This window comes from Erigeron canadensis, chromosome 3 (assembly GCF_010389155.1).
Source record: "Erigeron canadensis isolate Cc75 chromosome 3, C_canadensis_v1, whole genome shotgun sequence".
Lineage (NCBI taxonomy): Eukaryota > Viridiplantae > Streptophyta > Magnoliopsida > Asterales > Asteraceae > Erigeron > Erigeron canadensis.
In genome coordinates, this window is record NC_057763.1 from 23,267,861 (window position 1) to 23,291,292 (window position 23,432).

Consider the following 23,432-nt stretch of genomic DNA (forward strand, 5'->3'; position numbering starts at 1 on the left):
TAATAAATCCTCTCCATGTGAGAGATAATAGCATGATGGGCATATACCAAGTATTTTTTAAAATTATTTATCAATCTACCACATTAATAATGCTTATCCATTTTTCCTAACCAAAATCCAAATCCAAATCTAATCTAAAGAAGAATACAAAGCGAAGTGTAGTGCGCAATAGGATATAGATAAAAGACGTGTAAGTTTGGATTTCTTAAAACGGATCGATAAGTCTTTGAAGGCTTATCAAAGAATCTTTCTCCTTTCTTTCTTAGAAAAAACAAGATAAGTCCCTTGTGTTTGTATTTTGGTTACTTTAAAGCAAAGTTAATTCCTTAAATAAACAATAATAATTTAACAACTTTTCATAATCAAACAAAGCATGAGGTTCTTCACCTCTACATTTTCCTTTTCTTTATTTACACCCCAATATATCATTCATATTCTTCCTTTTACTCCAAAAATATACTTTTAGATAATATACACATTATTATTATTGTTAAGCAATCATATATAGTGACAGTGTACACAACTTCTTCACTGTTCTTTTTACTGCTATTTAAGCCCAATTCACTCTTCATTTTGTTTCGGCAAATTCTTTCTCTGTTCTTTTGGTGTGTTCTGCTGCATGTATCAAAGTAAGCTTTTGTTTTTTCATCTGGGTATTTTCTTTCTTTCTTGATTTTCAATATACATATATATATATACACACACACAATCATACATATAGACACATATGATCATTGAATTATGCTGTTTATAAGTCAATATATGATATACCATAGTTATGTTTTTATTTTGATCGTTGATTTTTCCCAAAGTCAAAATGGATAATATTTATTTTATTTTGGTTTATGAGTAATCTAATTTGTGATTCTGGACACATATATTACGAGCATTTACTGTACGAAAGACAAAAGTCGTTCTTTCAATAAATGCTCGTAAACATGTGTTCATAACATGAGTCAGAAAAAACTACGATGTTTTCGTGCACCATTATATGAAGCTAGAAGTAACTTAAATACTTGATTGAACCTTAGCTTTTGATGTCATGACTACATTTTTACTTTTTTAAGGATTTATAAAAGTTAGGAGTAATTTAGTACATTTTGATACCATAATTGTATAGTTTTGATGAAACTTGTGTTTTGATGAAACGTGTGTTATGATTATGTCATTTTAACCTAGTACTAGATTCATGATTTGTAAAGTACAAGCTATATAATACTATACTACACATGTTTTGTCTCTTATTATCACACTATTTTGTACTTTTAGTATTTTATTATGAAAAAAGTTCTCACATTTTTGCTTAAGTATCAAATCTTGTAACAAATTTTCAAAGCAACATTTGACATGACATATGCTAGTTAAACATGTGATTTACCTTAAAATACTCCCGAAAAGGTAATCTTTCATATGAATTTTGGAAAAACTGATGTTCCTTGCTAACTCACAACTTTCCCCTTTTAGGAGTTGAAAGAAATAAATTCTGTACACATTTATGAAAAAATTAAGAGTAATTTTACATTCATTATTAAAAAAAGACTCATTTCCCTTTCATCCAAGATAAAAGGTACTATGAATGATTAGTGGAGATATAGATCATGATCATGTAAAAAAGCATACTTTTTAGTGGACTATATGAAAACTTGTATATCCTAAATGATGATGATGTATGTTTTGCTAACCTCTTTATTTGTTTTGATTGGATACGTATTTAGAGTATGAAAAATCGATGTAAACACATGTACTACCTCTACCAAATCCATTGTTATCTCTAATTCTATAAATAGTTATTGACATGAGGACGACTGCAGGTTGTTTATACTTTACTGCTACTTTTGTTCGTTGTAACAGAATTTTGTTATATTATTATCTCTGATTCCTTTTCTGTTGCTATAATAGGCAAGGGAAACGATTCGAGTGTCCTGTGAACAAGACATGGCTACAAGAAGTGATCATCATGCTCTAATAATTGGGCTTCTAATTGGATTCTGCTTTGTGTTTGAGTGTTCGGCTACTTTGGGGGATACCAATGCCTTATTGGTTGTAGACGCTTCCAAAGGTTCCACAAGGAAGATACCTGAAACCCTTTTTGGCGTTTTCTTTGAGGTACTGATTGTGGTTATAATAATTATTATGAAGTTGAAAGTTTCTTTTTTAATGGTGAAATCACATTTCTTAATTTTGTTCTGTCACGCAGGAGATCAACCATGCTGGTGCAGGCGGGTTGTGGGCAGAGTTAGTAAGCAACAGAGGTATGTCCAGAAACTTTTATCGGCACTAGTAGTCCCCAGAATTGTAATAGAGCTGGCAATAAACTAGTAAGAAAAGGTTAATGTTTTGGTTATGTTTTTATCTCATTGGTTAGACGGATACTAAGATTTACTTTTTCAAAAAGGAAATGGGTAAATGAGTCTAGCAAGTAAAGTGGGTCAGATGCCACCCAAATTGTATATTTGTTGCGTACAACTTTGTAAATCACACTATTCATAAAGTTACATTTTCATATTTAGCTCAATGGTGTTCTTATACAAATTTTTAAAATGGACAAAAGAAAGTGTGTAATTGGTAAACTAAACCTGATCCCTTTATCCATTTTGTCCATTACCCGACCCACTCATGATATCTCTATATCCAAAGTTACCTTTGACTAGTGTTACCAGACCTGGTTCTTACGTTTAGACAATTTACAAACAAAAACATGTTACTTTATAGTATTTGTTACAGCTTTTGCAATAGCCATCAATTTGGTTTCAGTAAAATACATAATTTATTTCATGGGATCTCCATTGATTTGTGAAAACAGGTTTTGAAGCCGGTGGACGACATTCTCCTTCACTTATTGATCCTTGGTCAATAATTGGGGGCGACTCATTGGTAAGAGTATCGACAGAACTTTCATCATGCTTCAAGCGAAATCCAGTGGCCCTTCGGATGGAGGTGCTTTGTGACAATGATTGTCCAGTTGGTGGTGTTGGTATATATAACCCTGGCTATTGGGGAATGGTAATACTTATCAGTTATAACTAAATGACTATACACTTTCATTTCATACATTTGTTGGATTCATTTGGTGCTTGTTTTCAGATAAAATGTACCACACGTGTCCGTGAAATACTTCAAAGTTACTACATGAGTTATTCTTGCACTGTAAAGTCAACATATTATAAACACATACACCCATTATATATACTTGTCTTTATCTTATTAGAAGAAAACCGTTGGTAGTTGCAAAATTTTTGGTAAGAAAAACCAGTTTGAAACATTGAATCATAAGTTCAAACCATTATACTTGTGGTTCCACTATAACAGAAAGTACTGAATCATAGTGGTTCCACTAGTTTTCAAAGCATAAAGTTTATTTGGCTGTTTTTCTGTTTAGCATTTATTGATCTATAATTAAATTTCACTATATAGAAAGTAACCGAATCATGAATATGTTGGAGATGATTCTTGAATGTCAACTTCAACTTTGTTAATGTAGGCTACTGTACCTTTTTATAACCTTTGTAAATAGCTCTTATATAAAACCTACTTGTATGCGTAATTTTTCATCCAAAATTTCTGCTACCTATATACTTATGCTAATGCCTTGTTTTTTACCTGCTTTCAGAATATTGAAGAAGGGAAGACCTACAATTTGGTTTTGTATATTCGATCTTCAGGATCCGTGAACGTGTCAGCATCATTGACTGACTCTACTGGTTTGCAAACACTGGCTACTACAAACCTCATGTAAGTACTAAGTACTATCTGACTAAGGACAATGCTAGCAATTTGACCCATTAACTTATGATGGGCTGTTTCCTTTGTTATGTCATTACTAGCTGGTCAAATGGGTCAAATACGATGAATGGAGATGGGCCATGTGGAAAGAATGCGTCAAACAAGTTAAAGTCACTCGGTGTATTTCTAATATATTTTCAGATGTTGTATTTGAGAAAGTTAGATTATTCTTATATAAACAAAGTTTTTTGTAACAGAATTAAATGGATTAACAATTTTAAACAAAAAGGTAAAAATGTTTGTGATTTGACTCGTTTCAACCTGTAGTAAAAGTTACTCATTTCAATTCTGAACGTGTCTTGACCTGTTACCAACCCGAGTAGCCATTTTTTGACAACTACCTACTACCGACCATGCCATCCTTGATGAAATCTTTAAACCTTATTTCTCCAAATGAAGTTCTAGGTTAATAAAAGCTAAGGAATCATTGTTTTTACAGAGTAAGTGATGTATCAAACTGGACAAAGGTGGAGGCTAAGTTGGAAGCAAAAGATAGCAATAAAAATGCTAGACTACAGCTGACGACTGACAAAAAGGGAGTTATATGGTTCGATCAAGTTTCATTAATGCCCACCGATACATACAAGGTAGTGTTTCCTGTTATGTACTTGATTTTCATACACTAACACTTCAATTTCTAACATTCCAAATAATAATCATAATATTAAGTTACCAAAGTTCTCTTTTTAGAATGTCCCATATTAAAAGCTAGATACATATAATTGCCTTTTGTGATCATTAGTAAGTATTGTAACTTTAACCACTAAGAGCATTATGTATGGATAGGTTCCACTTCAATTTATATTAGTATTATTATCTTTACTACTACTACTAACTTTAAGTTTTTATGGATATCAAAAGCTTTAAATATGTGACCATCTGAGTTTATATTAAGATTTATTCCATGATTTGTTCCAAAAGGAATTTCTAATTTGAACAGGGTCATGGCTTCAGAAAAGATCTATTTAAGAAGGTTGCAGATATGAAGCCAGGATTTATCAGATTTCCAGGTAGACATTTTAGTTAACTTTTATACATAGTAACATCCTTATTTCGCCAGAGGGTGAAAATCTAATAATTTGCACCTACGGGATATGAACTGACAAATGGGTTATGATTTATCTGTAGCAGGTCAAATCGGTAATAAGAAAAAGGATCGAAAGTTGTCTAATGTGTTTTTCTTAACACACATTTTCATAAATTGTATTATTAAAATTCTATAATTTTTGTACTCATTTTGACACAGTAATCAGTTCTCAACAGATTTATTATTTTGGACAACAGAGTTTTAGGTCAATGACCAAAAGTTACCCATTTTAATCTGTTACCCAATACGTCTGATCCGGCCATTTTGCCAGTCTTTAAGAATAAACTTATAGTTTTGTTGAAAATATGGTATTAGGCGGATGCTTTGTTGAAGGAGAATTTCTAAGGAATGCGTTCCGCTGGAAGGAAACTGTTGGACCATGGGAGGAGAGACCGGGTCATTATGGTGACGTATGGTTTTACTGGACTGACGATGCCCTTGGCCACTATGAGTTTTTCCTGGTAACAAGAGATGCATGCATTTGGTATTTTATGTTTATTTTTGTTATTTTAACCGATGTTATCTCATGAAAATTTTCAATAATTTTTTCTCTATACAGTTGGCTGAAGATCTAGGTGCCTCACCAATATGGGTTTTCAACAACGGTATTAAGATCAGCCTGTTTAGAAAACATTTGGTCTATAATCAGAGTTTTTTACTTAATATTTTGCCTCTTTTCCTTGGGAATCTACAGGAATCAGTCATCAGGAGTCCGTTGATCCTTCTGTCATCATGCCTTTTGTGCAAGTATATTCTGTTAACCTTTTCATTCTATATGCTTGAAACTGGTTGAAAGTGAACAAATGTATATCAAATATGTATCAACTTAGAGGCGGAAATGTGGACAGGTTGAGTGGGTTAGGTAATGGGTCAAAATGGCCTGGGTCGGCATGGTTTGGGCTAACAAAAACATGTATAATCCAGAAGATCTATTTATATCTTTTTATTTAATATTGCTATCTGTAAATGATTACATAAACTATATCTTTCGATAATACTCTGGTTTTTTTGAATAGATGCATTGAAAATACCCTTTTTAGAGTTTGGGAGAGTTTTGATCTGTTTGACCCTTTTTGTTAATGGATATATGGGAGACTTTTGACCTATTTGACCGTATTTGTTTGACATAATCCCTTTATTATGATTGGCAATTTGTTGGCATGTTGGTTGGTCCATATATCCCAAACGTAAACCAACCTGTTCACTTCAACGTGTCAAAAGGATGAACTCTAACCCAATGACGTTTATAGGAAGGTTAATTGTGTTGAACTGTTTTCAACGCTGACTAGAATTAAAAGGTGCATGAAAAATTTAGAACGTGAGAGTCAGAATATTGTAAAGGGATGCATTAAATACTAGGTCTTAGATAGACGATGGTAAGATATTCGGCATGAAATAAAAGTTAAAGACATGAACACAATAAACCATAAAACATCAACTGTTTGAAAAAGGAAATTTAGTTTATTATTAATTTGAAGTATAATTATTTAAATTTGACAATGGGAACAGCTTGGAAAGGCTAGCCGAAGTAGAAAAAATTTCCTTTGTTAACCTGCTAATAGACAAAAAAGCGTTGTAATTGCCACCTTTCATTGGTATGTATTAGTTGTTACGATCTTAATGGTCTTCTAAAATAGGAAGCTCTTGATGGCATTGAATTTGCAAGAGGTGATCCCAATTCAACATGGGGAGCTGTTCGAGCTGCTATGGGTCACCCAGAGCCGTTCGAGTTGAAATATGTTGCTATAGGGAATGAGGACTGTGGCAAGAGGTTCTATCGTGGTATGCACGCCTCTTTACTGGCTATTCTGATCATAATATTAGTCATGAAGTAACATATAGATCTAACACATGCATTTATGGACGATCTCAACCAGAGAATTACCTTAAGTTTTATGACGCAATAAGAAAAGCTTATCCAGACATCAAAATGATTTCGAACTGCGATGGATCAAGAGTACCATTGGATCACCCAGCAGATATGTACGATTATCATGTAAGAATCCGTGATTATTGATCAACCTCATTTCTTATATATGTATAAATAGTTCAAATGAGATCTTTTCTAATGATTTATGTTCTTTTTGGCTCTACTTTACATGGTTAGATTTATACCGGCGCTAACGATTTATTTTCTAAAGTAAACGCTTTCGATCGTACATCACGTGTTGGTCCAAAGGTTTGTTCATTTGTATCTGTTATTTCGTAATTTCATTATGTCAAAAAAAGATTATCATTAGTTGTTAATTATGATGATTATTTTAGGCTTTTGTGAGTGAGTATGCTGTCACTGGAACGGATGCTGGTTTAGGAAGTCTTCTAGCATCACTTGCAGAAGCTGGATTCCTTATTGGCTTAGAAAAGAACAGGTTTCCTCTCGAGAACTGTGACATTTTAAAGAGTATTTAAAAGTGAAATTAGAAAATTGTTTTGTTTCACATTCGTTTGCTTGGGCAAATTTCAGATATTAAAAGGAATCACAATACAGGAATAAATACATGAATTCAGATTCTCCTGTAGTTACTCCAATATTTGGTATTCTGATATTATTGTTATTGCAGCGATATTGTTGAAATGGCAAGTTATGCACCTTTGTTTGTGAATACCAATGACAAACGGTATAAATTTCTTTTCTGGAAGCCTTTGTGTCTGGTTATTCTTGGTTTTGAATTCTTTTGGTATTCGGAACTTTTTTCTTGTGTGAAGGTGGCAGCCAGATGCAATAGTTTTTGATTCTGCGCAATCATATGGGACTCCAAGTTATTGGATGCAACACTTTTTCAAATACTCGAACGGTGCCACTCTTCTTAATTCAACACTCCAAACAAATTCGTCAAACTCACTTGCAGCTTCGGCCATTGTGTTCCAAGACCCTGACGATAAGAAAAGCTACTTAAGAGTAAAGGTAACGTTTGTGCACTCTCAAAGTAGAAATTCAATCTTGTCTACACTTGAAGATTTTTCTTATCTTCTAGCAAATGCTTGATACAAATGCTACCAAAAATATATTGTTTCACTTGCTGGCTCTTGGCTCCATTAAATTATTAGTCAATACACAAAGAAACACTTTGGATGAGCAAGATTAAGCATGAGGGCCAATTTTGAACCTTGAAATGTACTAGGTTGATTTTCATATATCAGACAGCTGAAGTTCTTTCATTTAAAGAATATTGAAGCTTACTAAATAGGGTCTCTTCCCCATAAGTATTTTGTTGCATAAAAATGTTAACTTTGCGATGGATGCCATTTTTTAGGTTGTAAACTTCGGAAGCAACACAGTTAATCTGAAGATATTGATTAATGGGTTGGATCCTAACTCACTAGGCAGTTCTGGATCTAAAACTATTCTCACCTCTACAAATGTGAAGGATGAAAACTCATTTGCTAATCCTGAAAAGGTTTGTTGTTGCTTGATTCTTCCATTTTATAACATAATTCACCAATATATATGTAAAGGGGTTAAATTGCCGCCTTACAGTAGTACATAAAGAGATGTCGTTTTGGGTGTCTTCAAACACTTAATATGCTGACTATCTTGTTTGATACCTCTTAAAATTATATGTTTCTGGGCACCTGTGACAAACATATCAAACAGTTAACTTTTTTTGGCTGAAAAGTTGAACCAGTCAACAAATTTTTGTTTTGTCAATAATTTGGAAGCTCAACACATGATTTCAATCAATGAGAGTTTTTGTCGTTTATGGAACTAGAATTTAACAAGTGAATTTGTTGGAATTGGATGCAGATTATACCTGTCACAAGCGTGCTTGAGAAAGCTGGAAATGCTATGGATGTTGATCTCCTTCCACATTCTTTAACTTGCTTTGATGTATTAACAAAATCAGATATCATGCAGATCACAACTACTGATGTTAAGTCCCCTATATCAGCAATCTAAAAATGTAATTGTATCTAAATTAATAGTGGTGCCAAGCCTACCCAGAAATGAAAGTTCATTTATCTATTTATTGATTATATTTCATTCACATCTTCTATTATCAAATATAGATATATACTGCTTTGGGTCCATCAGTCTTGGCAGTCTCAAATTTCTTACTATAAGCCTCATTGAGTATTTAATTTTGATATTAAATCTTGATGCATTCCATATAACTTTTAAATTGTTGCACGACAAAAGAGTTAAGAGGTCAAAAAAAATTTATACAGCTGATATTATGACAATTTCACTTGGCTATAGCTGAAGCAAACTTATAGAAAAATATATTGCTTTCCTCCATATTTAGAAGTGAAAGATTGCGATAATCTGGATGAGTTAAAGTACTTTAAGTCGTGGCTTTTCCAATCAAGTACCAAAATACAGCTACATTTCCATCTTTCAGGGAATCGGTCACCAGTATAAGTAGACAATTCATCAACTCAGAAGAATAAAAATACAACAAGCTAAATGCAGCGACCAAAAGATAAACAACATTCTTGAAATGTAAAACGCATTCCTCAGAGGCTATACATTTTTGTTCTTTTTCATCTTTGAAGGTGGCCATCGGCCCTTCTTCCTCAACTGGCGCTTCCGGACGAGCCTCTTCCTTCTTAGTCTGAGCTTTTTCGCTAGCTTCATTTTTAACTTTTGGTCCAATTTCAGTTGAAGTTTCGACTCCAATGGGAGCTCTTCAACAGGAACACTTTCATCCTTGGTTTCTAAAGGTTTGGTGCTCTCTGGCTCTGCACCATCTATGTCTGATGATGCCTTAAGAGCCATTCCACCTCTTTGTTTAAGAACATTGGGTCCTTGAATGTGTAGGCTGGTGAAAAGTTTTGTTTGTAGGTTAACTGACTTCTTATGCACCCTGGAAACTAGAGGTAGCCATAGCACACACAAGTAACATCATCAGTAAAGCACCAGATATATGATTTAGAAACCATCTCTATTTGCAACCATCATGTTAAGTTCCTTCTATTAGAGGTGGAAAATGGGACAAGTCGGATATGATAACCACAATATAAAGTTTTAAACAAATGACGTATGAGGTTAAATGAATTCGCTACACTATCCTAGACGTTCGGTCCATTTGAACTACTTAATATGTTTTGTTTTTAGGAAGTAAACTATTTAAACCCGCTTGAGGTATACTATAACACTATTAGACTCATATGTAAGTAGACGGGTCGAATTAGCCACCTTCGAATGATGCTGTGAAAATTGGTCATAAGAAATCATACATGAAGGCTACAACAAAAGTGAGGGTCACTATAGAAAATAGGGAGCCAAAGGTTTATATGATAAAATTTAATATACAAGATGCTAAGAATGATTTAGATGTTCGGTTTCAGTAAGCACCATGTATTAATAGCTCATATCACACACACTAAGTTGACTTTGAAATTATGAACACCAACAATTACAACTAAAAAGAGTATATAAATATGATAATTCAAACAGAAAACATGAAACAAAAAAAACCCAAGTATGATGACTGTCGGTGATGGCTCTTACATATTAAACACATACAATCCTAACAAATAAGAGAAGCAGCACAGGATTCTACCCCATTTCACAGCCACACACTTACGTGTCTAAAATCATATACCTTCTTTGGCAACATTCTCAGCAACACAAGTGCATAACCTAAGCATCTTTAGGCAATAAGCTTTTTATAATACATAAATCACACACAGGGTTAATAGTGAATGGTTTATAGTCAACAGTCCATTTGATTCTTCCATTTCTCATTTCATGTATATCTTTCACACTTAAATTCCTAATTTTATACCCTCTGAAAAGACTCTTGTGTTGAAGTCAACTATCATTTCAACAGGGGTTTCTCTTTATAGTTGCATTGTATTTTAAGTTCCAACATTTAGTTTTTTATCACCAATATATTAATTTCACAATTGATATGGAAAAAAGAAATGGTTTTCGTATGCCAACAAATAAGAAACTGAAAATGAAAAAGATAAAGATAAAAGATAACAATAACTTAAGATTATTCACAAAAAGGTGAGCTTCTTCAACAAAGAGTGTAATCAATCGACACTAGTATTCAGAATGAAATTACTTGCTGCTAATGCTACAAAGAGTTTTTCCTGAACAATATGATTATGGTACCAATTTAAGTTCTTTCTACCCACTAGAGACCGAATCTCTCTTTGACTTTTTTGCTTTATCTTTGACTAGCATAGTAGCCACACAATGTAGCATCGACATATAGGTTTCTGTTGGTTTCTCAATTCAGTCTTTGACGGTGGTGGTTTAATAGAAGGGGAAGGGAGCGGAAAGGAGGGTGATGAGCTTAAAATGTGAAAGGGCAATAGATGATAGATACCATTACTATAAGTTGAACAAACAAAAAAACCAACCATGTTGCATTGGACGCTTAGTAAATGTTTCTTTTTTACTTAATTTTAATAATTAAGAACTTAATACATTCAGTCAAATTTTATGTTTCTTTTTTGACTTAATAAACAAAAATAATCGTCGATTACCTATTTTTTACCTAATACATCCGGACATTATTTATACATTTAGCCACTTAATACACTCAACACCTAATGACTAAAGAAAGAAACGGGCCCTTAGTCTTTCAAATACATTTGACTTCAGACGAAAATAATATTACCAAATTGCAAGTTAAAGGTTAAATTTGATGTTCTTAACCTACCTTCGTTCTGTTCCTTTCAAAGATGGGTTATTTACCTAAAAGATGGTTTTTTTTTTTCCGCCAATGGGTTGGTGGCCCATTGGTAAGATCTTTGACCTTGGGGAAATCCACCAAGGATCGAATTCCACTTTCTATATTTGTATGAGTGGATTATTAAGGGGGTTTTCGACGGTCCTGGGATTCATCCCCCAGGCATACCTGGTTCGAGCTCCGCATACTGCCCAGTTGGATGTCACTGTGGTGTCTCGAATGCTAACTGCTAACTACTAACTCGTTGTTCAGATATTCCAATTGGGAGAACAAACATTCTAACTTCCGGCATTAAAGTTGGGTCCGGTTACACATTTGGGAGACTTCCTTTTCTTTTAAATAACCGTAACTAAAGCTTATATCACAATAAAGTATTAAATCAAGTTGATTCAATCATTCTGCCAAAAAAAAAAAAAAAAAAAAAAAAAGAAAAGAAAAGAAAAGAAAACACCCACCCTATTGTCAAAAGCACATTCTACAGCAGAAGGAACATCAATGTGCATTATTTTACTCATTGGGTAATTTCATCAAACAGTTGGCAGGCTAACATTTTACTAACAGAGTCTTTACATAATACATAATAATAAGAATAAGAATAATTCAGTAAAAAGAACAAATGGGTGGTGGGGTACTTACAAGCAGTGGGAGGAGTTGATGGAGAAGATATCAATTGACAACAAACAGTTGACGGAATTGGAGTGAGATGAAGAAGAACCATTTTTATTTGTTTGAAGAGAAGCTTACTTTTTTTTTTTTTTTGTAAGATAAGATTTGCTTTTTTATATATATCAAATGGATAAGAGAAGCCAAATAAGTCGGGTTTTGAATACTTGGATCCATTCATTGTACAATCCGTGGATTTCAAAATATATATTTCAAATTTATTGTATTTGTGTTTATTATTATTATTATTTTTTTTTTTACAGTTATATAACTTACTAGCACTGTACCTGCATAATCCGGAAGTAGTTATGACAGTGGCGGCGTGATGGTAGGGCTGACTATTGGTGGTAAAGGCGGCAACGAGTGGTGTAGATAGTTGATGTAAAAGTATTTGATGTAAAGAGTTAATAAAGATATTTTATAAAAAATAAAAGACTGATAGTGTAATTTAATGATTAATAACATTTTAAATAGACTATATTTTTTTATAATATATTATAAATTAGAATCTTTTAACAGGATTTCCGAGTGATGCGGCAACGATGGTGATAATGGTACGTTGTTGTGGTGACAATAATCAGTAGTGTATGTTATTAATGTACATGTAACTCATGTAAAAAAGGTTGTGTAGTTATTTAAAGAAGGATAAAATTTTAAAAGGATGATGATAAATTAACATAATTCATATGTTTAAAAACTAACTTAATTATAAACTGATAACATGCGAAAAAATCAAGAGATAAAACTAGAAAAGAAAATTATTAATAAAAGGGCACAAAGCGGCAAAAAAAAAAATGATTTGTTAGAGGCAATTATAAATAAAAAGACAAAAAGGAGATTGAATTCCTGGTCTTTAAAGGGGGGTGAGATAATATGCATTGTAAAGGAATATGGATAATAATAGTACTTTTTATGTTAATTTATTAGAGAGCATTTATATTAAAACAGGATTGACCGATAGCTTCTCTCTTTAGAGAGAATTCCCTCTTTGGATTTAAGATCAAGATATCTCACCTTTACTCTTTAGGTTTGACTCGCCATTGAGAATATTTTTTAATAGTAAAAACCTAGGGCATAGGTCATTCTGAAAGTATTATATCTACCTTTCGATAGGTGTAAAATAGTATACATTGTACTTTCCCCATACCTCGCTTTTACCAGGATCGTATACAATTTTTGTGTCGTTGTCATCATTTATATTGAAATGGTTGAAATAAATTTTTTTAATTTCTAAACTCATACTATATATAAAAAAAAATGAGATTATATGTGGAAAGAAAAATATGAACATATATCAACATCTAAACACAGATTATAAGAACATATATTTCATTGCTTAAATATAAAGGAGAGGATATAGTATATTAATTCTGATCAATTTGATTTGAGTTGAGTATGAAACATAATATAAATTTTGGCATAATTATAGCTATATACCTATATCACCTTATAAACAAATTTATGAATATTATATAATTAGAAACGGAAAAGAAAAGGCTCATTAGTTGATTAGTAAATTAAATTTTGCAAACATATATTTGACACTGAATCACCTGCATGATAAATATGTGAAAACAAAACAATTTTAATAGAAACGAGGTCTTAAGACCTATACGTTGCACGTCCGGGATCAATTATATTTGTTTTCGCGTTATAGTTGTATTTAAAAATTATTATTTTGATTGTTAGCGTGTGATTTATAGAGCTGATAAATCATTTTGATTTATATAATGTTCGTTACTTCCATAATATGTACAATATGTTGTTACTAATAATTGATTAAGTTAATTAACGTTTATTGTTTATTTTGAAAAAGTATGTAATACGTTAGTTGATGTATATTTGTTATAGATTGTTTATTAATGTAATATTTAAATGTACTTACATATGAATAAAATAACATCTAAAAATGTGGTAGCAATTGAGATTTAGTTAGTCTCTTTCACATTTCATTCATTCAACTTCCTAATCATCCTCAATAATAAGGCCAATGTAATTTTAAAACTTCACATTAGATCATACTTACATGGATAATCAATTACTAACTCTTCCAATAATGCACATACCCACTAATAAATCACATAACAAATCAATAATTTACTACCCACACTACAGATATTTGTAAACCATGCAATTAGAACTATAACAACAGTTATAAAGAGATATTATTTTAGTTTTAGAGTTGATTCATGGCTCAACTTTTATATATCAGTTTCCTTTCTTACTATGGTTGAACCATGAAGCTCGATCATGAACTCAATATCTTTCATGATTCTGTATTTTTGAGGATTCGACAACACACTAAAGTTCTTCAGCATGTACAAAGAGCCTTCTTCCAGAAATGGCTTAAATCGATAAGCAATCGTAGCCATGACAAAACAATGAAGGGCATTCCCATACCAACACAAAAATATAATTACATTAAACACTGGAAAATATATCTTTTACAAACATCTATATAGAAAACATTCATGCCTACAAACCTTTTCATCAGAGATGATGAAGTCGGTCCTCATGTACTTGTTCTTCACGTTGATCACATCCCAACGCCTACAAATCATGACAATAATCGGGACAGGAGACTCTTTGTGAAGTTGATAAAAAAAAAATAGCATCCTTTTACTTAGGTTGTTTTGCAACAATATCATTACTCTTCCCAATTTGAAAATGTATTTTTTTGGCTTTAAAGAGACTTACGAAAACTAAATGATTTCAGGAGGGAAGAATGCAAAGTGAGAAGTGAATGATAGATTCCTCATATATATAGACCCTCTTCAGGATCTAAACAAATTCTATAACCCTCAACTTAATAAACTCTCATTAAACATCTATTTATTTATCACAAACTTAACGTTTATTTACACACACATATACATCACTTGGGGCGCATTTGGTTCACAGAATTTGATGGCATTTGATGGATTTTGGAATTGAATTTCATTCCTTAGTACGTTTGATTGTTCAAAAAAGGAGGAATCACATTCCATCATTTGATGGAATCTTTATTCCTTAGGGATGAAAGAAGGAATCTCATTCCTTCACACACTTGAATTTGCAAAAAATCAAAATATTCCGTCAAATTTCATTCCTTCAAATTCTAATTCGTTTGATAGATTTCATTCATTCTAAAAACATTCTGTGAACCAAACGTGCACTTAGTCTCTTTCACATTTCATCCTTCCAACTTCTTAATCGTTATCAATATAATCAATTACTACTCTCCCAATATCTCTTTCACATTCCACCCTTTCAACTTCCTAATCATCATTAATATAATCAATTCATATGTTTCCAATAATGCACATATCACTAATAAACCACATAAGAAATGAAGAATTAAATACTCATGCTATATACATTTGTAAACTACACAATTAGAGCTATAACAACAATTATGAAGAGAGATTATTTAAATTTTAGAGTTGTTTCATAACTCAACTTTTATATTATAATATAAGGATATAAACATGCCAATTCTAAGTCCTTTTGTATATAGCTAGTATGTATAATATAGGTGTTATGTGTATATATGAAGTGTATGTGAAAATCATTTGTGTATATAGGTTGGTCTTTTACATCAATAGGTCATCAAAAACAAGCTCATCTAGAAGATCATCTGCCAACATTTCTTCAAGTTCAATACCAACAAACTCTGCATCAGTTTGGAGGTTCATCCAACCATCCCCTTTCTCCAAATCGCGACTCAATACATCGTCTAACGATGGTTGTAGTTGTTCGGGTTTCCAACTCAAGTACATTGTAACAATATTCCACACCTCCTCTAGAAGACGACGTCCCACAGGCATTGGACGAACCTTTGAGCGGTATGTCAATGGATGTGGGCAATAAGTGAATGTTTTATTTTGAAGGTGTAGTAATGCCTCATTGATTATGTCAAATAGAAGAAGGTGATGATCATTGATAACCTTTTGAGTAACTTCCCCATTCATTGAATCCAAATCTTCAAGAATCTTGCTTTGAAGGAAACTAGTTTCTACTTCCTCAAATAACACAGGGTCGATTGGCTGGTAATTCGAATACCATTCTCCAAGAAATTGATTCTCGAGAAAACCAGGCCGTTCTAGCATTTCTTTTACAAATTGAAATTCTGAGTTGTTTCTAAGTTTATCTATATCCAAGTGTAGAAATCCATCTTCCATCATATAGCCATTCCTTGCATCTATTTTCGTGTTGTTATGTCGTTTGTAAGCAATAGATGGTCGAGTGCTAGTAGAAAACCCGTGTTGTTTATTTTCATCAGAAAAATCTGCAATCAAACACAATTCTTCATTTGCATATATAGCTATAAACAAAACATCCCCAAAAACTAGAAAATTGATTAGAAAATAAAAGAATACCTTTCTTTGGAGAGTTTCGAATGTCATTCACAAGAGATGTCTGAACATGAAAATCTTCGTGTGTTTGGATTTTAGCCTCATCACAAGAGCCGAATGCTGAATTGTCATTTTCTTGATGATCTAAAGTTATATTGCCATCTTCTAGTATCCGATTAACACCCTCATCTTTGTTATCCTCAAAATGAGAATGTAATTTGGCCTTATTGTTTTCTTGATTATCTAAAGTCTTTTGGCCAATACTTTTATCCTTTTCAACTGTTGTGTTTTTAGTTACCTTTCGTGCAGCAACGATAGAATCAGCTTCCTGATATAGTTTTGTTTGTTCATCCGAAGCCTTTTTGAACATTCCAAGAATATCATTAAAGTTCTTGTCTTTCTCAACTTCGATAGTAACACGCGGCTCATCTTGGTGGTCATTCATAGAAGTATCTGTAGACACTTCAACATTGTGATCAAAAGCTTCATCTTTATCAGCTAAAGTTGTTTCCTTGCAAGTAATTTCATTATCCACCGCAGGCACTTTATGGTGTTGATTTGCTCTAATATATTCATTATTGGATTCATGTTTGTCAGCTAAATTAACATCCCCAGTCTTACTTTCAGTTGCATCACTAAAATCCTTTCGATTGGTTTTTTCTTGAAGATTGGAAGTACCAAGATTTTCATCAACCACCTTACCTTTTTCAAGTAACTTGTTTTTTTGGCCTACACCTCTTTTGGCACCTGTATATACGTTTAACCTTTCTCCGTAGACGAAATGATCTAATGACTTTTGATCATCAAATAATGCACCGGATATACTAAGAGGTATGTCCGTAGTTGGTTTGATTGGAAACTCTTGACTCTCTGTGAAATCGGAAGGACTGATATTTGGTAATGAACGAATTCTTCTATGCGTCTTCCCTCTTAATCCAAAAAATTGTTCCCCACCCGCTACAAACAACTTTGTTTTATGATCACCAAGTTGTATTTTCTCTTGATCTCTAGTTGATGTTTGGCTTAGCAACCTGCGGTATTTGGTCATTGCTTCACTAGTGGATGATGTCTTTTTAAGATGTGATTTCTCAACCAATGACGACCGATCACTTCCACTACTACTTATGGAATTGCTCTTAATCTTGTCAGGACTTATCTTTTTCGGATCTTTGGAAGATCTACGACCATAAGGAATTTTGTGAAAGACGGCATCCATAAGAATCCTGCGTTTCTCCTTTTTGCTATCTTTGACAGTGAAACCAATCTTTTGTTTAAGAGTCTTTGAATTGATTGTTATTTGCTTTTTATCCTTTTTTGATGTTGTAGAAGCAGGGGTTTTGAATGATGCTGGTCTTGTCAACATAGGCTTTGGCATTCCAATATCTTTAAATTGGTTCATTGGTAGTATGAATTTCTCCTTTGCCGTTTGTATATCTTTACAACTTTTTAACTTGTTTTTCAGTTCTTCTACATCACGATCTTTTCTTTTAGACGATCCAAGCCCCCTAGGGATCGAGAAAGACTTTGTCAGCCGTTTGTGACTATGCAAACCATCTGATACTTGAAACTCAAGAGCAGCAGATCGCTCGTTTCCATCTAGATTTTCGTTAATCTGATTCTCATTTGAGTACCCCTTTTGTCGCAAATAACTGACCGTTAACATGGCTGCACAAATATCACATTTTCTTTTCTTCTTAGTAATTGATGGGCTTTCACAATTGCTTTCAATAACCTTTGTGGGAGGTTTTTCATTTTCTTCTCCTCCTATTTCATTTTTTAGTAGTTGCTTTGTTGTGCTGGTTTGCCTTTTTGGGGAACGTGACGGGGAAGGGGAACGTCTGCGACGATGGTGCTTCCCTCTTCGCTTGGCCATTTCGTCCGAGATCAATGATCTTATTCGAAATTTCTTAGAGGATTTTGATGACTTTGAGCTGCCTTCTGTATTTGTTGTATGTAATGCTTGTTCCATCTAAAAGAGGAGCTAGTATTAGTTTGAGGCTATGATATTAGTACCAAAGATTTTTATTCATCTACCACATCCATGCATGCTGTAATGCTAGTACAGTGTGGTAGAATAATAGAAAACTATGATACTAATATCATTTCTCATTAGTTTGTCTTTCAGTTAGTTACAATGATACAAAATTAATATCTTAGTGTTGAAATTACTTTGGGCATGTTCTTTTTAGGATCATAGTAACCATCTGGTGGTTGTGGCTGACTTGTATGTGCTGTGGTCTCGCTAGTCCCTCCATCTGAAATAAAATAAAATAAAATCTTGCGGCTAAATTGTACCCAAGGATTTATATTGATTTTCTAAACAATAAATAGAAAAGTTATAATCTCAAATAATAATGATAATAATCTTTTTACAATTAAAAACTTTCTTTTTCTGATAGCAAAGTTATGTCAAAGTCACATAATCAAAGTATCTTTTTCTGATAGAGCCATAGACACTTATATGAACCAAAAAAAAGAGAGAGATTATGTATACTGACCTATAATTTGCTTTCCAGAGCCTTGCCGTTTATTAGGTAGAACTTTTCGTACATTTTGCCATCGGTGGCGACGGTTAAGTGCATGAAGTAATTTATTCATACATCCCGGATTACCATTTTGTAACTGAATATTAGACGATTCCTGTCTCACGTTCTTTCCCATTTGATTATATTTCAACACCTGTTAAACGTTACAATACAAATTTAGATTTGTTAATTATACTCGTATAATATACCTATTCATTTTTTTTAACTAATAATATTGGATAATTTGCATAAAATAGTAACGAAGTTTTTTTTTTTTTTTTTATCAATTCTCAAATCTAGATATATCTTCTCTTCTCTTATATAAATAAAACAAAATTGTTTCTAGAATTTTTTTTCCTATGTGGCATGCCCATATTTTCTCTTAAGCTATTTTCTACAAATTTATGATGTCATAATTATTTTTCTTTATTTTCAAAAATCTATTTTTTTTATATTAGGTCCTATGTTATTTATTTTTTTTACATATTATTTTGTAACCTTAAAAACTTTTTTTTTTTTATATTAGGCCCTATGTTATTTATTTTTCTACATTTTTTTTTGTAACCTTATATTTTTTTAAAATTAATATGAAAAATGATTGATTATATTCTAACTCTTTTGATTTTTGATTCTATATCTAGTATCTACCACTGATTTATCGTAGTTAGTTTTACTTTTTTTTATCACCTAATCGGGTTTATATATTAATGTTTATCTTTATAAATTTGTTGCTATCTTCATATCAAAAATTATAATGTGTTGACAACAAATTACATACTAACAACAATGGTACCTAATCCGGCAAAAGTCATGCTTGGGGGAGTTAGAATGTAGACTACTTCCAAAAACATCTTCGACCAAAAAGAGGAAAAAGATAGAGAGTATAAAAAGTTTAGTAACCATACATGTTGGTCGAGTATTGTCTGACTACATTACAATTAGAGAAGAATAAGAGACACCACATAACACACTTTAACGTAAAATGGACAATATATAGTAAAAGAGACATTTAAACCTATTAAACATCAACCTACAAATGTAATAAACATGTCTATGTACATACAACTAAACATGGTTCCAACAATTACGAGTGGTATGTGTAAGAATTTCCCTAAATCCCCTCCTAGCAAGCCAAAGAAGCAAATATGGTTGAAGACATACACAACTCTCCTAAATTATATACATAAGTGTATATATTTTTTGGTTTTAACTTTTTAATTATGTAGCCCGGGTTGAACCCAAGCTAATTAGCTAGTCAAGTATTAGAATTATCTGAACAAAAGTTTATTTTTATAAATTGTAGAGGTGTCAACATCCGAGCACATTTTTATTTTGGATTATTTTTATACTTGATTTTTAAATGGGAAATGCTAAATACGGCTGTATTTAACGTGCATAAAAAAAATTGTACCTTCCATATTAAAAGTCCGCCCCCTGATTTTAATGGTAAATGTATAAACAGTTTATGCACCTTAAACACAGTCCTAAAGGCTGTATTTAGCAAACCCCTTTTTAAATTTAGGATAAATGAAAAGTTCGTTGCTAATTAATCAAATAACCCGGAAATCTATCTATTATCAATCTTTTTCGTAAACACGAAGAGATGCAAAACAATCAACAATTAATACTTCGTATTTCTCACTTATTTAATTAGATGTTAAACAACATATAGATGCAACAAGGAAATAAACAAATTTGAACAAGGAAAACACTAAATGTGATTACATTATTTTAGAGATGACAATGTTGATGAGCTTAGATCAAATGCATAGCCATATAAAAAGTTAAATATATATTCTTTGCATATCTATAAAGATTGATTTCGTAAAAGCAATATTTGATGAAAATTGAAAAACATATATTCAAAACATGCGAGATATAATTGCATTGTGTCTAGAACAATGACATGCATGATAACGGAATTGGATTTGTACCTTTTGAAACAGAAATGTATAAGAAAATATATGTCGTGGTTGAAGTGATATGGAAATATTTGTTGCAAAGAAGAAAGTTGATTTTGGTTATGTGTTTTTCATACTTTAAATTGGTCCATTTTACCCGCTAAGCACTTATATATATATGTCTCTCACAAGCCATCCAACTGCCCCCTAATTAGTATGTTGAATATACAAAGGGCATTAAAACGTATGATAATGATAACCACACATATTTATAGTTACTTGTATGAGGATTATAGTTTATAATCACCCTACAACATTAATAAGAAAAGGTTCACATGGTAGACATCAAATCAAATATAAATAAAGTCATGGATATCTCAAAAGAGTGACATTTACATGATTATGATTATATTATTGATAATCAAATTATTTTGCTTAATTTTTAATCATATAAAATATTCAAGTAATTAAGAAAATATATATATATATATATATATGTTTTCAAACAACCATTAGTGAGGTGACAGTGTACCTACTTCAGGGTGAATCCTTAACATTATAAAAACTTATAGCAATGCCGGAGGGGATTCTTTTAAGTTGGCTAGTTAATATGACTAGTCATGTTAGTCGAATCCTGACCCTTAGATTGAAATATTATCTTTTAATTTTGACCTTTGATTTCAATCCAAAAATCAAGATGGTTAAGATGTTTTTAACTTGATCAATCAAATTAAAAACAACTTGCAGGAATCCCTTCCCATTACATAAAGCCTTAATTTGTCCCTTAATAGGCAGAGGCTACCTTAAGGGGGCGTTTGACAGGAGGGAATCATTGAGAATGGAAATGTAATAAAGAATGGAAATAGTAGGAAAGAGAATGAGTATTTGGAAAGAGAATAATTACATTGTTTGGTAACAACAGAGAATCATAATAAGAGAAATATAAAAAATAAACAAATTAATATGAATTTTTTTTTAACAAAAACTAATTATAATATCATAATATAAATAATTAAAATTAATAATTAAATACATGAGAAAAAAAGAAAAAAAAAAGGCAATTTGATTCCATTATCACCATTTTTCACCATTTTGGGAGGAATCATGAGAATGGAAATGATTCCCCCTTCTACCTCTTCATTTCTATTCTCTTGTATAACCAAACAAGGGAAGTGATTTTCATTCCATTTCCACCATTTTCATTTCACTCTACCAAATACCCCCTAAAGGAATCACCATCAAATTAATTACACAATACTAATTCAAGGGTCAAGATGGTCAAGTTGTTTCTAACTTGATCTTCTTGACCAATATTTAAATTGAAAACAACTTGAGGAATCCCGTCTCATTACATCTTTAATTTGTTCCTTAATAGGGCAGAGACTACCTAAAAAGAATCGCTATCAAATTAATTACACCATCAAATTAATAGGGCAGTACCATATGCATGATTCATAGCTAGGAAAACCTTATTGAAAATGAATTGAAGGTTCATGGATATAAATCCCTTTTTATAAAAAGATCATCAATGATTAGAGGTGACTGATATATATATATATATATATATATATATATATATAGGGTAACACTTCAGTGAGAACAGTCTTAAAATAAGAACGGTGAGAACACTTAAAAAACATCATTTTGATGCATTAAAAGTTCATAAAACTAACATAGTGCTTAACTAATTATCATTATTTAAGTGTATAACAACACATTGGCCTGTCAAAATCAAGAAAATCATGTTTTTTGTTTTGTGCATCCATCTTGGATGCATATTCTTCAAAATAATGCATCCACCAAAAAACGTGATTTTTTGAATTTTGACTGATCAATGTGTTGTTAAACAGTTAAATAATGATAATTAGTTAAGCACTATGTTAGTTTTATGGATTTTGAATGCATCAAAATGATGTTTTTTAAGTGTTCTCACCGTTCTTATTTTAAAACTGTTCTTATTTGATTGTCCCCATATATATATATATATATATATATAGAGAGAGAGAGAGAGAGAGAGAGAAGAGGGGGGACGAAAAATATAAGGCTGTTAAGTACCTAAGTTTAGATGCCGGATAATCACATTAATTTTTTAAACCATAAAAATCGTGGAGGCCTAGACATTTATTCATTAAACAATAAATAATAAAATATTAGTATGTGAGTGGTTCCACACCCAAGGTTAGGTGTCGGACAACCTTATATTCATTTTTCCCACATATATATATATATATATATATATGACAACTTTTAGTCTTTCACAATAAATGTATATATTCCGTCTTTACTGCATAATATATCATTGTAAATGCGCGCATGTATTGATGTGGGTGACAAAAAATTGTTATAGATTTATAACTCCCCATACTAATGCGCAAAACCAAAGCTTAGGATATATAAGCCAACTCTAACACACTAGCAGAATTGACCTTTAATTTCCATTTTAATTAATGGTTTGAATCATAGATTAATGGCTAGCTAAATGATGTTTCTTT

General features: G+C 32.0%; 2 protein-coding genes across 2 annotated transcripts; one reads left to right on the forward strand and one right to left on the reverse strand.

Moving 5' to 3' along the window:
* The first annotated feature begins 437 nt into the window (after positions 1-437).
* Positions 438-8,856, forward strand: LOC122591491 (alpha-L-arabinofuranosidase 1). Its single transcript, XM_043763756.1, has 18 exons — positions 438-629; positions 1,900-2,106; positions 2,198-2,252; positions 2,804-3,003; positions 3,611-3,732; positions 4,223-4,370; positions 4,724-4,793; positions 5,186-5,331; positions 5,430-5,475; positions 5,565-5,617; positions 6,508-6,652; positions 6,748-6,866; positions 6,978-7,049; positions 7,136-7,239; positions 7,432-7,488; positions 7,577-7,775; positions 8,125-8,268; positions 8,616-8,856. The coding sequence occupies exons 2-18, from the start codon at positions 1,936-1,938 to the stop codon at positions 8,766-8,768; spliced, it is 2,004 nt and encodes a 667-aa protein (XP_043619691.1). The 5' UTR covers positions 438-629; positions 1,900-1,935; the 3' UTR covers positions 8,769-8,856.
* Positions 8,857-9,165: 309 nt separating this feature from the next.
* LOC122593571 (50S ribosomal protein 5, chloroplastic) lies at positions 9,166-12,278 on the reverse strand. The gene is made up of 2 exons (XM_043765998.1): positions 12,154-12,278; positions 9,166-9,682 (listed from the first exon to the last, which is right to left on the reverse strand). Exons 1-2 carry the CDS (start codon positions 12,233-12,235, stop codon positions 9,333-9,335), a joined length of 432 nt encoding a protein of 143 aa, XP_043621933.1. The 5' UTR covers positions 12,236-12,278; the 3' UTR covers positions 9,166-9,332.
* Positions 12,279-23,432: the final 11,154 nt, after the last annotated feature.